General features: G+C 34.1%; 1 protein-coding gene across 1 annotated transcript in view; it reads left to right on the plus strand.

The window, feature by feature from the left end:
- The window catches only part of PNPase (polyribonucleotide nucleotidyltransferase 1), a 440058-nt gene that overhangs the window by 181933 nt on the left and 242782 nt on the right, over positions 1-15343 (plus strand). The window contains exon 9 of the mRNA XM_090395838.1: positions 595-652. Coding sequence (XP_090251964.1) covers positions 595-652 — 58 coding nt within the window. The remainder of the gene's footprint in view (positions 1-594; positions 653-15343) is intronic.

The following is a 15343-nucleotide window of genomic DNA, read 5'->3' on the forward strand; positions in this document are numbered from 1 at the left end:
TCATACCCCACCTAAAAACATTCACAAATATTCATTGCCACAGTAGGATTCAAAATCTGCAACCTGTTTGAAGAGTGGGCAAGCATGACTGACCAGACTGGTTATGAAAACTTAAGAAGGCTACGAAATCAGCGTATTCCTTTTTCTTACCACTTTATAGAATATGATAGAGGGTGGGAAACAAACATTATCTTCATTCTAATAGATGTAACATCAAGATTTCGTGTTGTACATCCCCTTGAGGGCATGTCAGGAATTTGATGATGATGTTATTTGCATTTGTTGTTATTTGTATGAAGATAGACCAATAGTCCCTATTTTTCTGAGATAGAAACTGGAGAGGTAGGAGTGTGCTTTTTAGCTGCTGTCCATTTCATTTTAGCTGCTATCCATTTTAATGAACATAAAATATTATTTTCATTTTAAACTGGCTTCATCTTAGCAAGTTGTTTGAACATAAAGGTATGTCACTGATACTCTTCTGATCAAGATTTTATTTCTTTATGAATTGAAAATGCTATTATTTGTCATTACTAGTTGGTGAAAGGGACACATGTTAATTCAGAATGCAAATCTAATTTTATTTTTCTACAGATTTCAAGGGACAAGGCATTAACTGAAGTGAAAAATGATATTCTTAATAAACTGAAAGGTATGTCATTGATGGTTACTTGAGTGTTTTCATGGTTTTCATTTATTGTGAAATAAATTTGCTAAAAATTACTGTTTTCTTATCAGATATTATTTGTTTGAATATCTGTTCATAAAAGTTAATTAATATTACTCTTCATTGTATCATGGTAGTCAACTCTTAGTATAGTAAATACTCTTATAACACACTCACTCACTTAAACAGAGTCCCACCCAAAATCTCATACATCAGTATTCTTTTGAAATTCCCAGCATTTTCCATTGAGTTCACTGTAATGAGAATTGACAATATTTGGTTATTCAAAGTACATTCATGATGTGTAAGACTGTGTATTATTATTATCATGATGTGTATTATTTACCTGTTTCATAGTATGTTGATTTTTTAGCATTGCAAATTTAATAGAAATCAACATGCAGATGGTAGAAAAATTGTTCTTTATTAGTGTAACTACTCTTATCATTTAACTATTGTAATAGTGGTTTTATCAGAGAACAAGTATATGATGAAACATGGTCTCTGCCAATATCACAAACACAGTTAATTGCAAAGAACTCACACTCATATTTTCTACTTTCACTAGCTATTAATCTACATAATTACTCAAAATAACACTGCTTTTCTAACTTTTTTTGGTCAGCTAACAATACTTATCATTTTCTAGGTTGACTTATTTAATTTTTTTAAAATCCATTTCAAAAGAAAACTTGTGGAGTAAGTTGGTCTCAAAAGTAATAACATGCATCTTACCAGCATGTTATGACACCCTGCCTGTTGATGACAAAATACACAGACAGACTTTCAATGCATCATATCTTGAATATGACTGTTTCTTTATTTTATTGTCACTTGTAAACGTATTAGTTCCTTTTCTGTTTTCTTGGAAATGCAATGTAGAGATCATTTTAAAGTTTTCTTTTTTCTTTGGGAAACTCACTTCACCCCTTTACACAGAAGAAAAGTTCATTTCCATGTTTAAAACATTTAATCAGAACAAGTTTGCTGTTCATCATATTTAAAAAGAACTATCTGTTAGTTCTTTTTAAATATGATGATAAAAAAGGATTATATAGGAAAAACTGTATAATCCCTTCTTAGCAGTTTTATCCACATTTCAACTTAGATTCCTTTGAAAGAAAATTCATTCAATCCTTTCCATTACATTATATCCCCCCCCCCCCCCCCAATTTTCAGAACATGTTCTGTTCTAATCAACAACTGTTATATTTTTCCTCTCACTTTATTAAACTTCCTATTCGGAAACTTCATTTTGTGCACTAGTAGACGCCTGGTGTGACAAAACAACATGGCATTGAAAATGAAAGCAAAAACATTGCTTTTGTGAACAAGGCTACGGTTCTTCAATGGTGTAAAAATATAGTCAGAAAATTAATACTCCCCCCCCCATCAGAATTAAAAGGAAACAGAGGTGAAGCCTTTATTTTTTGATACTAATAAATATTGTAATCAAATACCTTCTGACATGCCATAGATGTACAAAAAAAAACTAAAACTTTTCCTTTCCTTATTTTTAATAAAAAAAACAAAAAACATCAGCTATTACTAAATTTACAAAATATAAAAAATCTGCTATTACTAAATAGCAGATATTCTACACTTCCAACTGATCAACTGTAAGGTCACTGAGAGCATTCCACCTTTGGTAAAAGCATCATAAATTCATTGTAATTATTCATACTCATTCAAGCAAGAAGCTCATTTAAGTTAGGAAAGAGGGAGCTTAAAACATTGAACATGGATAAGAGGACAAAACAGAAACAAGTATAGCAGTAATTCTAGAAGGTATAAGTACAGTAGTATGACCTATGATATGACTGAAGGTCCTATCATTGTTCATTGTTCAAACAAAACCACTGAATTTCAGTCTGTTTTTCTTTCCTTTTCATTCTGAGCATATTATAGAGTATGTGTGGTATATATTCTATAATATAGAAAATATGTTTCACATATTTTCTTCTCCTGAATATAGTTGCAGTAACCACTGAAGCAGTGAATTTTTTAATATAAATTTTGGGATTAGTTTAAGGGTCAAAACTTAATAACTGGAGCAGATTTTAACATAGAGAATTTGGAAAACTGAAAGTACTGATCTAATGTTGCAACCTTGCTCTACTGTGGTGCCGTTTTATATCCAGATGAATACTCAACTAACAAGAATGGGCTAGCAGTTTGGAGCTTGGCCCAGTGAAGTGTATTCCTTGTTTGCTTGAATCACGCATATTATGAAAGTACAATGCAATCAGGTATTGCCAGCTGAGTGCACAGCCCAGTAAGACAAGACTTCCGATATTTGATTTTTTAACGATACTTGTGACATAATGATTAGAAATATATACACGTTAGCACAAGAATAATGTTTAATTTGCCAAATATTTCGGTCTGAATATTACAGACCATCTTCAATGGCTACATAGGAATAGTTTTAAAAAACAAAGTGGAATACGAACAATTGATCATTCATACATAGAACACGCCGCATGATGTCATATCGCTAAGTATTAGTAAAAGTAAAATCTATGCAAAAGTTTCAAAAAAAAAAATCACTCAAGACAAACCACAACATCCTTTACGGCCAAGACTCTCCTCCTACACAGATGTTACTACAAATTTGAACGTTTATTTAAAGAAAGTGCAGAGGCCTTACTTCAACATCCTAACTTGAATCGTAATGACTGTATATCTATATCAAAAATTTGGGAAAGTTTAATCAGGATAACACATTAATTTTTTATTATCAGTATAATGTTATTTAAGATCATTATATGAATTTCTGAATTAATATCTTTAATTATGTTTTTTTTTTTTAATGTTTACTCTTCTAATACTTAGCGATATGACATCACACGGCGCGTTCTATGTGTGAATGATCAATTGTTCGTATTCCACTTTGTTTTTTAAAACTATTCCTATGTAACCACTGAAGATGGTCTGTAATATTCAGACCGAAATATTTGGCAAATTAAACATTATTCTTGTGCTAACGTGTATATATTTCTAAGACTTCCAATATTTTTGTCAAGGAACCATAACAAACAGTTATAAGTCAGCTACTGAAACAAACTCTACAGAATTGAAGATAGGAACCATCAGCATAAGCAGCTTCATTGGAAAAGAGAGGAAGAGATTGGAATTGGAAGTGATGAGGATCATTTAGTTTTGAGCAGAGTAATAATAAATACCATGCTGAAAAGTAAAATCTATGTAAAAGTTTGAAAAAGCTTGAAAAATTTAAATTAAAAAAAAAAATCACTCAAGCATTGCTCAGGTGTGTGTAACCTTAATATACAAAATCACTGGATTAAAGCAAGAGATGAAAATAAGAAACAAAAACTTAAATGACTTACTAGCAAAATCTGAAGAAAACATTGATTGACTCAGTCATCGAGGAATATGTGAAGCCATCTGCAAAGATAGAAAAATTAGAACTTCTTGCTGACTCAAGTTAAAAACAGCAGTCCTAGAAAAGAAGAAATTGTATAAAAATTCAAGTAAGCCAGCTCTTACAGAATATAAGAAAAACTTATGAAAACTAAGATTTCCTTCATTTTTCTTTATGTTCTGTATGTAAATAAACATAGTTAAACAACTATTCTGAGTGTTATCAAGTACCTTGTTTTTACCAACAGTCATTTTGGCCAAACTGGATAGTCAGCTGAGATCAAAATCCAGAAACATAAAGACTGCATTTTTAAAGTTTCTCTTTGATAGTGCCCTTTTAACAAGCAGTAAATATTAGTGCTAGGAAGAGGAGAAGATATCATTAAGACTTGTAATATGTTAGAAGAAGTTTCTCATTTAGATGGTTTGTTTGAATTATGACTAGAGCAAATAAGGCTGTGATGCCAGTATTGTCTGTTAATTGCACAAGTCAAGCTATTTTGTCTGTTTAGCATGATGAAAAATCCAATATCTAGGTGCTAAAATCTCTAACTTCTATTTGAAACTGGATAAACCTGCAATTGAAAAGCCTTTATAAATAGGTTCAACATGTCCTGGGGTGGGGGAATGAAACGAATGAGATGAATGATCACCAAACCAAAGGTCCTTAGCTACATGAGGATGTTATGATCAGAGGAGAGAAAAGTCAGTTTTGCATGGAGAGTAATTGAAGAGTTTGAATGCAGTCACAGTTCATAGTGATCACATTGACACTGAAAGAATTCAAGTGTTACATGTAGAATAGAAGGATTTCCCACATTGAGTCTAGTGACTTCATGGAAGCCTGGAAATAATAAATTGTCTGACATACACATTACATTAAGAACTCAGCAAGGAGGGAAGACACCAACTTTTTTTTTATTATTATAATCATTGTTGATAAAGGCATTTCAAACAAATTATTTTATGTGAAAAAAAGAAAAATATTTAGTCCAAAGGTTTCTTTCACTCACACATTTTTTTAGGTGTCTTCAGTGTGAACAAAATTGGAACATAAGTGCTTGCATAAATAACAAAAAAATCAACAATTCAAGCATTAAATGAGTTAAACAGAGTTCACAACCTCATTATACTCATTTTACTACATCCCAAAGTTCTAAGCATGTAGTAAAAGAAAAAAAAATTTAGTGAATAAGATGAGCAGTATTACTTCCTACAGTGGGAGAAATGTAATTCTCAGATCTATAGGTTTATAGTCTTCTCCCAAAGAAATTGTGTTAGAACCACTTCCAGTTCACTAATCTTCAGACGGTTAGCTGAAGTTTCTCCCTCTTTCTCAGAGAATTCTTAATGATTTATTTTTTTTTATTCTTATGCTTCCATGGAGTCTAGATGTGCTTGAAGGTGAAAACATGTTCTGTAAGTTTAGTAAAAGTCTGTTCTGCATCCCTGTGCTTAATATAAATTTTTGTGTTCCTCATTTAACTTAGAGAAGAAATCTTACATTTAGAATAGAATATTAAGAGTTCTAAGTATCTTAATGATACATTCAGATATACAGAATGTCCACATGGGGCCTTCCTAGTTTCAAAGAACGGTACAAAACCGAAGTGCAGAAATATTTAAGGTTTAGGTTGTTCAAACATTTCAAAGGCTCTACGAGTTTCATCCAGAATTTTTTTCTGCCTGCAGTGCAGTGCCACTGCTGGACAGGGCTGCCGCAGTTTTAGACATGGCATCAGGGGCTGAGAAAATGCAAGTTGTGTGGTGGTTAGCTGAGCTGAAATCAATCAAAGCAGTACAGTGTAAGTTCCATCAGGTGTACATAAAGGCAGCACCCTAAGATCCCAAGAGCATCCATTTGTGGAAAGAAAATTTCCTAACGACAGGAAGCATTTCAAAACAAAATGGAGGAGGGAAGCAATCAGTATTGGAAGAGAAGGTAGAGAGGATTTGTCGTGAAGCCTGACAAAATCCATTAGGAGAGTGTCACATGAAATACAAATACCCTGCCCACTGTTCACAAGGTCATCCATCATAAATTGTGTCTACAAGCATACAGAGTACAGGTGTTACAAGAAATCAAGCAAAATGGTAAGCCACAACGGGTAATATTTGCAGCTGAAATTCTGGAAATTGACAGGAATCCAGATTTGCTTTTCAGATGAGGCCACTTTTCATGTCAGTGGAAAAGTGAACAAGCACAACGTCAGGATATGGGGGAGTGAAATTCCTCATGGAACACATGCGTGACAGTCCCAAAGTAAACGTCTGGTGTGATGTAATGCCAAACACTATCATTGAACCTTTTTTTTTTGCAGCAATGATTTACCTCGACATGCTGTAAAATTTTGCCTTTCCACAACTCAAAGACTTGCAACTACACATCCTCTTTCAACAGGATGCCCTGCCACACTGGCATTTGGAAGTCCTTGCAACTCTTGACAGCGTCTTCCCTCAGCAGTGGATCAGACATGGAGGACCTATTCCCTAGCCACCACCATCGCTGGATCTTACCCTGTTTGATTTTTTTTTTTTTTTTTAAGTAGACAGCCTAGAGAACCTGAAGCATTGCATTTCTGCTTCTGTGTCCTCCATCACCCCTGACATGCTTTGGGAGAATATGATCAGAGATAGACTATCAACTTGACATTGTATGTGCTAGTAAAAGCACACATGTGGAAGAGTACTGATTTTTTTTACAAAAACTTGGTGACTATTCCTTCTCATATACAATTTGACACCATTGTCCGTACACTTAAGTAGTAGTAATACATTGAAACTAGGGAGGTCCAATGTGGACACCCTTTTTGGTGTCCAAAAGATAAGGATGAACTACATTTTTACCTGTATACGAAAAAATATTTGTGACTACATCCAAATGTGGACATAAATTGATTGCTAGCATACTAATAAATTATGTTACACAAAAAATGTGTCAAAAACATACTGTCAAATTGTATTTGACAGTACATTTTTGGCGAAAGTTACAAATTTCCTAAGGACGTAGTTTAGGAATTAATGTACAGTTTTTACAGAAAGCTATGCGGAGAGAAATTTTAATATTATGGAATATGTCCTGCATTGCATCTCTCACAACATCGGACCATGCTTAGCACCGGGCAAATTAGGAATTTTGAGACCAATTAATGCTTGAAATTCCCTTAGATGAGGCTTTTTTTTTTTTTTTTTTTTTTTTTTTTTTTTTTTTTTTTTTTAATGAAGGGGAATTTCAAGCATTAGTGCTTCTCTATATACATGCACTGTTGGGGATTGAGATCTGGGGAGCATGCTGGCCACTCATTTCGATTAATATCCTTGGTCTCCAGAAGTATCTTCACTGCTTATGTACAGTGTGGTGTGGCATTGTCATCCATAAAAACGAATTCTTTACCTAAAGAACCATGGAATGATCAGGCATGATGTTGAAGAACTTCATTGCAATATCGTTTACCAGTCATAGTCCCTTTTTAAAACTTGTAACTCAGCGCATCCATTAAGCATAATACCTCCCTACACCATGATCTCAGCATCACTGTATCTATTCCTTTCAAGAACATTCTTGCAGTGGTAAGCAGTACCACTTGCATACCAGAGCAAGTGTTGTTTAGAATCGGAGGAAAGACTAAAATGACTCATCTGTACATTAATTGGTGTCTTGTCCAATATTCATTGGACACAACACCATTGAAAGCATACTCTGTGATGAGCTGTGAATAAAGATCTCCAGTCCACAGGCCTTTGGGTGTATAGGACTCCTTGTCGGAGACATCTTGCCACAGTCTGTCGAGATATCCACATACCTGTGCTTGAATAGAGCCGACTTGGCCTGTCATGTTGCATAGATTACATTTTACTGTTGTAACCAAAAATCTGTCATGCTCCATGGTATAGCGGGGGCGACCTCTTAGCAGACCCAGAGCCAGGTCTGTATACAACACAATGTGAGATTCCATATTCTCTTGTAATATCAGTAATTCTACATGCTTCTTCAAGCTTTCAAATAATTCTTCCCCATGTGAAGTCATCTAGATCAGTGATGAGCACCCTGCGGCCCTCCAGCTACTAACCTGTGGCCTGCCTAAACATTGCACTTCATTTAGCTGAAGTGTAAAGATTTTAGACACAATGATATCGATATGAAACACACATTAAAAAGTCACGTGAAAAACAGTTCCTCGCAATGGTAGTTCCCATGATTGTGTCATTCACCTTTGCATTTTCAGTCACGCATGAATAGTTGTACTTTAAAGATATATGAAAGTAGTTGCATTATTCTTGAATAAACTTATTGATACAAGTTCTTTCAAAACCTATGCAAATTATAAATTTATAATGGTAATATAATTTTCATTTTAGAAAAAATTATGGACTTTACAACCGTGTTATAAATAACTATTTTAATTTCCCGACATTTCGACCTTCATATTAAGGTCATCATCTGAAGCACACACAAATATTTTCACTAGCGATCAAGCTGTTGATCAAATCATTGTCTCTTTAGCATACTGTATGAAATGTAACTCAGCTTGTATATTTGTGTGTACTCCAGATGATGATCTTAATATGAAGGTCGAAACATCGGGAAATTAAAATAGTTATTTATAACACGGTTGTCATGTCCATAATTTCTAAAATGAAAATTATATTACCGTCATAAATTTATAATTTGCTTAGGTTTTGAAAGAACTTGTATCTGTTTCATATATCGTTAAAGTACAACTATTTGTGCATGACTGAAAATGTAAAGCTGAATGGCACAATCGTGGGAATTACCATTGCAAGGGAATGTTTTTCACGTGACTATTTAATGTGTGCTTCATATCGATATCATTGTGCCTAAAAGCTTTACACTTCAGCTAAATGAAGTGCTATGTTTCGGCAGGTCACATGTTTGTAGCTGGAGGGCCGCAGAGTGCTCATCACTGATCTGGATGATTTCACATGGGGAAGAATTATTGGAAAGCTTGAAGAAGATTCTGTTTGTTCTTAACTTGATATTACTCTGTTACAAGAGAGTATGGAATCTCACATTGTGTTGTATCCAGACCTGGCTCTTGGTCTGCTAAGAGGTCCCTCGCTTTACCATGGATCATGGCAGGTCATCCTCCAAGTCTATCCTGATAATTCAGAATCTTAAATCTAATATTAACAATTGTCATGTGAAATTAGGACATCATTGTTACTGTAAGAAAACTATCTATATGAAAGAATGTTTCTCTGATGCTATCTTAAATGGAATATAGCTTTGATGTAGTTTCTAATTAATTAATTTTTATTTTTATTTATTTATTTTTTTTTTAATATATATCATATTTTCACTAGAGGTCATACCAGTAGAATAGCTGTTCATCAAATCATTGTCTCTTTAGCAACTGCGTGAAATGTAACTCAGCTTGCCTTTGTATATTTGTGTATATTCCAAATGATGACCTTAACATGAAGGTCGAAATGTCGGGAAATTAAAATAGTTATTTATAACACGGTTGTAAACTCTATAATTTCTAAAATGAATGCTGATCACCATGTAACACTAAAAGAAAGGGTAATATAATTTATTTTTTACAAATAGAACCCTTTGTTTAATCAGTGAGTTTAAAATGTAGAAAACACAAAGTTGAGGATGAAGAGTGTCAGTTTAATGAAAGATGGACATGTGACTATTTTTTTTACTTGCATGAAAGACGATGCTGTTTGCTTGATATGCTGTGAAAAGATATCTCTTCTCAAGGATATAACATCAAGAGGCATTATAAAATTAAACATTCTTCAAAATTTGACAATTTTCAAGGATATTTGTGTGAAGACAAGGTGAATCAACTGCAGAAAACGCAAAATGTATTTAGAGCTGCTTCATTAACTTTAGATACTGCAGTTTGTGAATGCTATATTGTTAGTCAAATTTTGGTGAAAAGAGTAAAATCATTCTCTGATGGTGAAATAGTAAAAGAATGCTTACTAGCTGTGGCAGATGTCACTTTTCCTGATAAAAAAATATAAAGATATAATTTCGAAAATATCAGCTTGTTGCAATTTACAATCGCAAGAAAGATAGACGATCTTTCACAAAGTATTGAGGAAATTTTGCAGGGAATATTTCTAAGTTAGAATGGATTTCTTTGACTTTAGATGAAAGTTATAATATTAGTGATACAGCACAACGTGCTGTCTTTTTGAGAGGAACAGATTCTAGTTTTAACATCACCAAAGAATTTGCATCTTAGTTCCACTGAAGGGAACTACTACTAGAAAAGATATATATATATATATATATATACAGGGAACTGAAAAACTGTTCTTAATCAATTCAATATCCCAATAGAAAAGATTGTTGGTATAACAACAGATGGAGCTTGAGCTATGTCTAGTATGAATGTTAGTCTGTTGGGATTATTATCAAGAGACATAAAAGATTAACAGGGTGCGAAATAATTATTTCTCACTGCATTTTGCACCGAGAAAATTTGAGTACAAAAGTTTTGAAATTGTCCAGTGTTGTTCCACTGATCATTAAAAATGTAAATTTTATTAGATCTTGAGGACTGAATCATTGCGAATTTAAAGAATTTTTGAGAGATATGGAATGCAAATGTGACAATATCCTTTTTAACACTGAGGTTCAATGGTTAAGTCATGGCACAATGTTTAAGCATGTGTATGATTTGAAGAGCGAAATTCAGTTATTCTTGGAGATGAATGACAACCCGTTTCCAGAATTTAATGACAAGGACTGGATGTGTGATTTTGCGTTGGCACTACTCAACATTTGAATGAATTAAATGTAAATTTTCAAGGATAGAACAAACTTATTAATGAAATGTTTGATAAAATAAAAACCTTTGAAAATAAACTAAAAATTTGGAATCGGCAACTAGAATCTAATAATATGGCTCATTTTTCGATTTTGAGAAAAGAAAATCCACCTGAAATGAAAAAAATATGCAGAGGAAATACAGAGAATTCAATTCACGGTTGAAAAACTTACATGAAAATGAAACTAATTTTGATATTTTCTCATCACCCTTTCATATAGACGTTGAAAGAGTTCCCAAAGAATTTCAAATGGAAATAATTGATTTGCAAAGCAACACTGAACTAAAAAATTAGTTTCAAAATGTTAGTCTTATTGACTGTTATAAGACTTACTTTCCATTTGATAAATTTCACTTGCTGGCTATCCATTTCAGGCAAATGATGAGTTTATTTGATATTACTTATCTGTATGAACAACTCTTTTTGAAAATGAAAATTGTAAAAAATTATCGTCAAAATCACTGTGATGACGAACGACTAAAAAATTGTATTAGAGTCACAGTTTCAAACATACTTCCCAATATTGAAAAGCTTGTTGATGAGAAACAGAGCCAAATATCTCATTAATTAAATTTCAGCAGCTATTTAATTTCTTTTCATTTAAAAAAAAATTATGTACATATTGATTGTCTAAATATGTGTATATATTGAAAGTATTACTAATAAAAAGTAAATCAAATTTAAAAAAAAATTAAATGAAAATTTTTTGATTAATATATTAAAGTATTTCATATTGTTTTCATTGTGGTCCATATGGAATATTAGGTTTTCAGTGGTGGCCTACTGAAGAATAAAGGTTGCTCATCACTGATTTAGACAATGTCTTTTAGACATTACAAGACATCCTAGTTTGCAACTTTATTCATTCGCGAAAAGAACTTCCTTCAAACACAATTCTCTTAGTGCAGTCTTCTGCCTTTTATTCACGACTCCATTGCGCTCGAACCAAAAATTTGAATGTGTACTCGCTTCCTACTCGAAATCATCAGTTATAGAAATTGCCACGATGATTCGTCTGAATTTGTGGTTGTAATCTTCAGAAATGTTGTTATTCCTTAGGTTTTGGACCCCAGATAACCATAGAGATGACTTCATTATTGATGAAAGACTTGCTGAAACTATAAGATAAAAAAGTGGATTTGGTAGGTTCTCTTTCTTGAGGCATCATGAACAGAAGGAGCCTAATCGATGAGTTATTATGTTGTCAGTTTACATGGTTGATTTTTAGTTTTAGAGAAAGAGGAATTCATAATTTTCTTGCAGAAAATTGCTGCTAAACTATGATTTGAAGTAGTTCAGGTTTTTATATAGAGCTAACCTACTCAACCTAAACATTAATGAAAGACTAATCCTTGGTATATGTGGTCTAGAATGAATGTTTCCAAGATCTTAAGCAAATTAATGCAGCTATGTTTGTTGGTTGAGAAGTGCTTCGTAACTGATGGTAATTCTAAAATAGACTAGTAGATTTGTTAATAGATGTTAATAAATCTGTTACTGTGTGCTAAGATACAACACATTTATACACATCAGGAGGATAGGGTTGATCCTTCAGAGGACTAGTGAATGTTACTAGTTTGAAAGTGCCATAAAGATTATGTTTATGAAGAATATTAGTTGTCTTTTCAGACGTACTTCATATGTAGGAGGATGGGAATTTTGTTGTGATCTTACAACAAAATTATTCCCATCCTCTACATAGGAGATACATCTGAAAAGGTAGCTAAAGTTCTTAAGTTGTGTGAGGTGTGAGAGGGATGGGAGAGGAATGGACTGTTTTGGAGAAGTTGTAGCCACTGGCTAAAAAAAAGTGTCATGAAAATAACCGAGTTCTGTGGAAAGGACTGTGTCATTAGAACAAGTAACCCTGGCTTTGCATAAGTGTTTTGAGGATACTATAACTCTGGGATTGATAGCGTGTCTGCTTATGTCACCTTAATATGATAGTTGTTTTTTTTTTTTAAAGCTGCACGATTATTGCAATAATCGTGCAGCTTTAAAAATGTTATCATAACATAATATTATCATAACATTCAAAATAACATAATGTTAATTTGAATGTTTTCATTGATTTCATTGTATTAGCTCTGATTATGCCATATTGCAACAAGCATTACTATTAAAATCTGTATTAAATTAAAAGTTTTTTTTTCAACTAAACCATGTTGATATCCATTTTAATCTTTAAAGATTACAGCGATACAGAAAGTGAAATTATAAAGGCATTCATTATTAACTGGAATTTGGTTTTGAGATCTCACTGATTGAAGTTCACATTCCAATTACAAAAGTAACAGTTGTTTCCTTTCTTCGGTATATCATTCTCTTTCATACCCATGCATTCTGTCATATATCTTGCTGTCATAGCCATATATATTTCTCGGAACAGATTAATTTCCATTTAATTTCAAATAATGTACCTACACATACACATATAGACAGGACTTGAATACAGCCAGTCCTTGACTTATGGCATATGCAACTTATGACCACTTGTACTTACGACAGGCATCTCATTAACAGGGTCACTGAATATCACCTCTCTTCTGCAGCCCATAGACCAGTGTGTTACTATTGTCTACAAGGCATGCTATTTAAGAAATATACTATATTGCAGATGCAGCATGAAGTGGGGTGAGGTGACAGCAGAGTATATGAATGGATTTGGGGAAAAGCTGCTGAAAATACATATTCATACATTGACAATATTTGACAAAAGCCTTACAAGAGATTGGTGATGAGATAGTGCTGCTAACAAATGACTCCATGTGAAACACCTGTTCATGGTGGAAAGGTCAGTATGCTACTGATCTTTTCATTCTTCCTCTTTTTCTTTACTTTTCTTCTCATATTCTTTGCTCTACTTCTCCCAAATCTTTTTCACTATCCTATCTTCTGACTACCATCACTGGGATCCAAAGCCTTGCTGCCATGTGGTGTGACCCATGGACATCCGAAAAGGGAGATCCTGGTAGTCTTGCACTACTTTGGCCTCTGCTTCAGCAAGACAAGCAGCCCTGGATAGCCCGGACAGGATCAGTTGGCTAGTGGGCTTGCCTGCAAGTTTTAAGGGTGTTGTGGTAGGCTTCCTTCCCATGGCCTGAGACATGGCTAAGGCTTGCTGTGGTTCTTGTACAGTATCTGGATTAGCCCTGGCTTTACACTCCTGAGTGCAGTCATTGCTTGCCGATTCAGTGGGAGTCCATCTGGAGCTTTGCCATTGAGCTAATTTTTTCCTGAAAATGAATACTTCTTCATCTTCTTGTTTATCAGGGAGCCCCCAACAAGCCTAAGCCAAGTTCAGAAATTATTATCATCAACAGAGAACCAAAGTTAGAAACAAAAAAACACCAGAAGCAGCAATAAATACACACTCTCTCTCACACTGGGCATCTACAGATTCTGTATGGTCACTCCGATGCTCGATGATGTGCCACACCAGGCTTCACCATGTAGTCCTGTTGTTTGCTTTTTGGCAGCCTCAACTCTGAAGATCAGTCACTCCACACACACACACACCATCCATCCATCTCATTGATGGTTTACCCTTCCTCTTTTCCAGGAACTTTACCTTCTATTACTGTTCTGAGAAGTCCCTCTTCCATCCTGTGTGTCCAGAATATTTTAACTTTCTTCTGTCAATATCCTTCAGGAACCTTAAAGTTCTACTGATCTTTTCTAACACCAATTTATTTATTAGCCTTTCAGTATATGTTATCCTCAACAGCCCTCTGTAACACCACATCTCAAAAGCAGCTATCCTTTTCTTATCTGACCTGTTTAGGTTCCAAGTCTCACATCCATAAGTTGCTGTTGGAAAAACAATTGCATCCAAAATCCTCTCCTTTGTTTCCGTGGAGATAGATCCATCCTTCCAGATTTTAGACAAGTCTTTGACTGCTGTTTTAGCCATTCCTAACCTTTTTCTGACATCTTCTGAACAGCAATTCTTCACATTAATAATGGATCCCAGGTACTCAAACTTGCTGACTTGCTCAATTCTTTCTCCATTAAGGTACACTTGTTTCTCAAGAGCTTCTCTGTTAATATTACATTCAGCAGGTGAATGTCCAATTGGAAAAATGTCACTCTTCATCATCAAGGGTTTGGTAGAATCTCCAAAAGTTGTAAAGAAGCTGTGTTCAGGAGATATCATTATTGAAGCAGCTACAGTAGCTCAATCAGAAAAATTACTCCATGCGGCATCTATCAGGAGAATACCGATCACAGTCATTGCGCACAAAATGTTAAACTTTTCTAGCGGTATGATAGCTAAGTGGGAACTCCTTGATATTCCTGATGAAAAACTGTGTTCCAAACTCAAGGATCAAGGATGACAGCCATAAGGTGGGATGATGTTTCCCCACCAGAAACATCATCCTTACCTTGAACATACCAAAACTATCAATATTTGTCAAAGTAGGATATCTTAACTGTTCAGTACAACTCTACATCCCAAATCCCTAACAGTGCTTTAAA

This window comes from Typopeltis vanoorti, chromosome 7, assembly GCF_054136105.1.
Source record: "Typopeltis vanoorti isolate ZY-2024b chromosome 7, IOZ_Tvanoo_1.0, whole genome shotgun sequence".
NCBI lineage: Eukaryota > Metazoa > Arthropoda > Arachnida > Uropygi > Thelyphonidae > Typopeltis > Typopeltis vanoorti.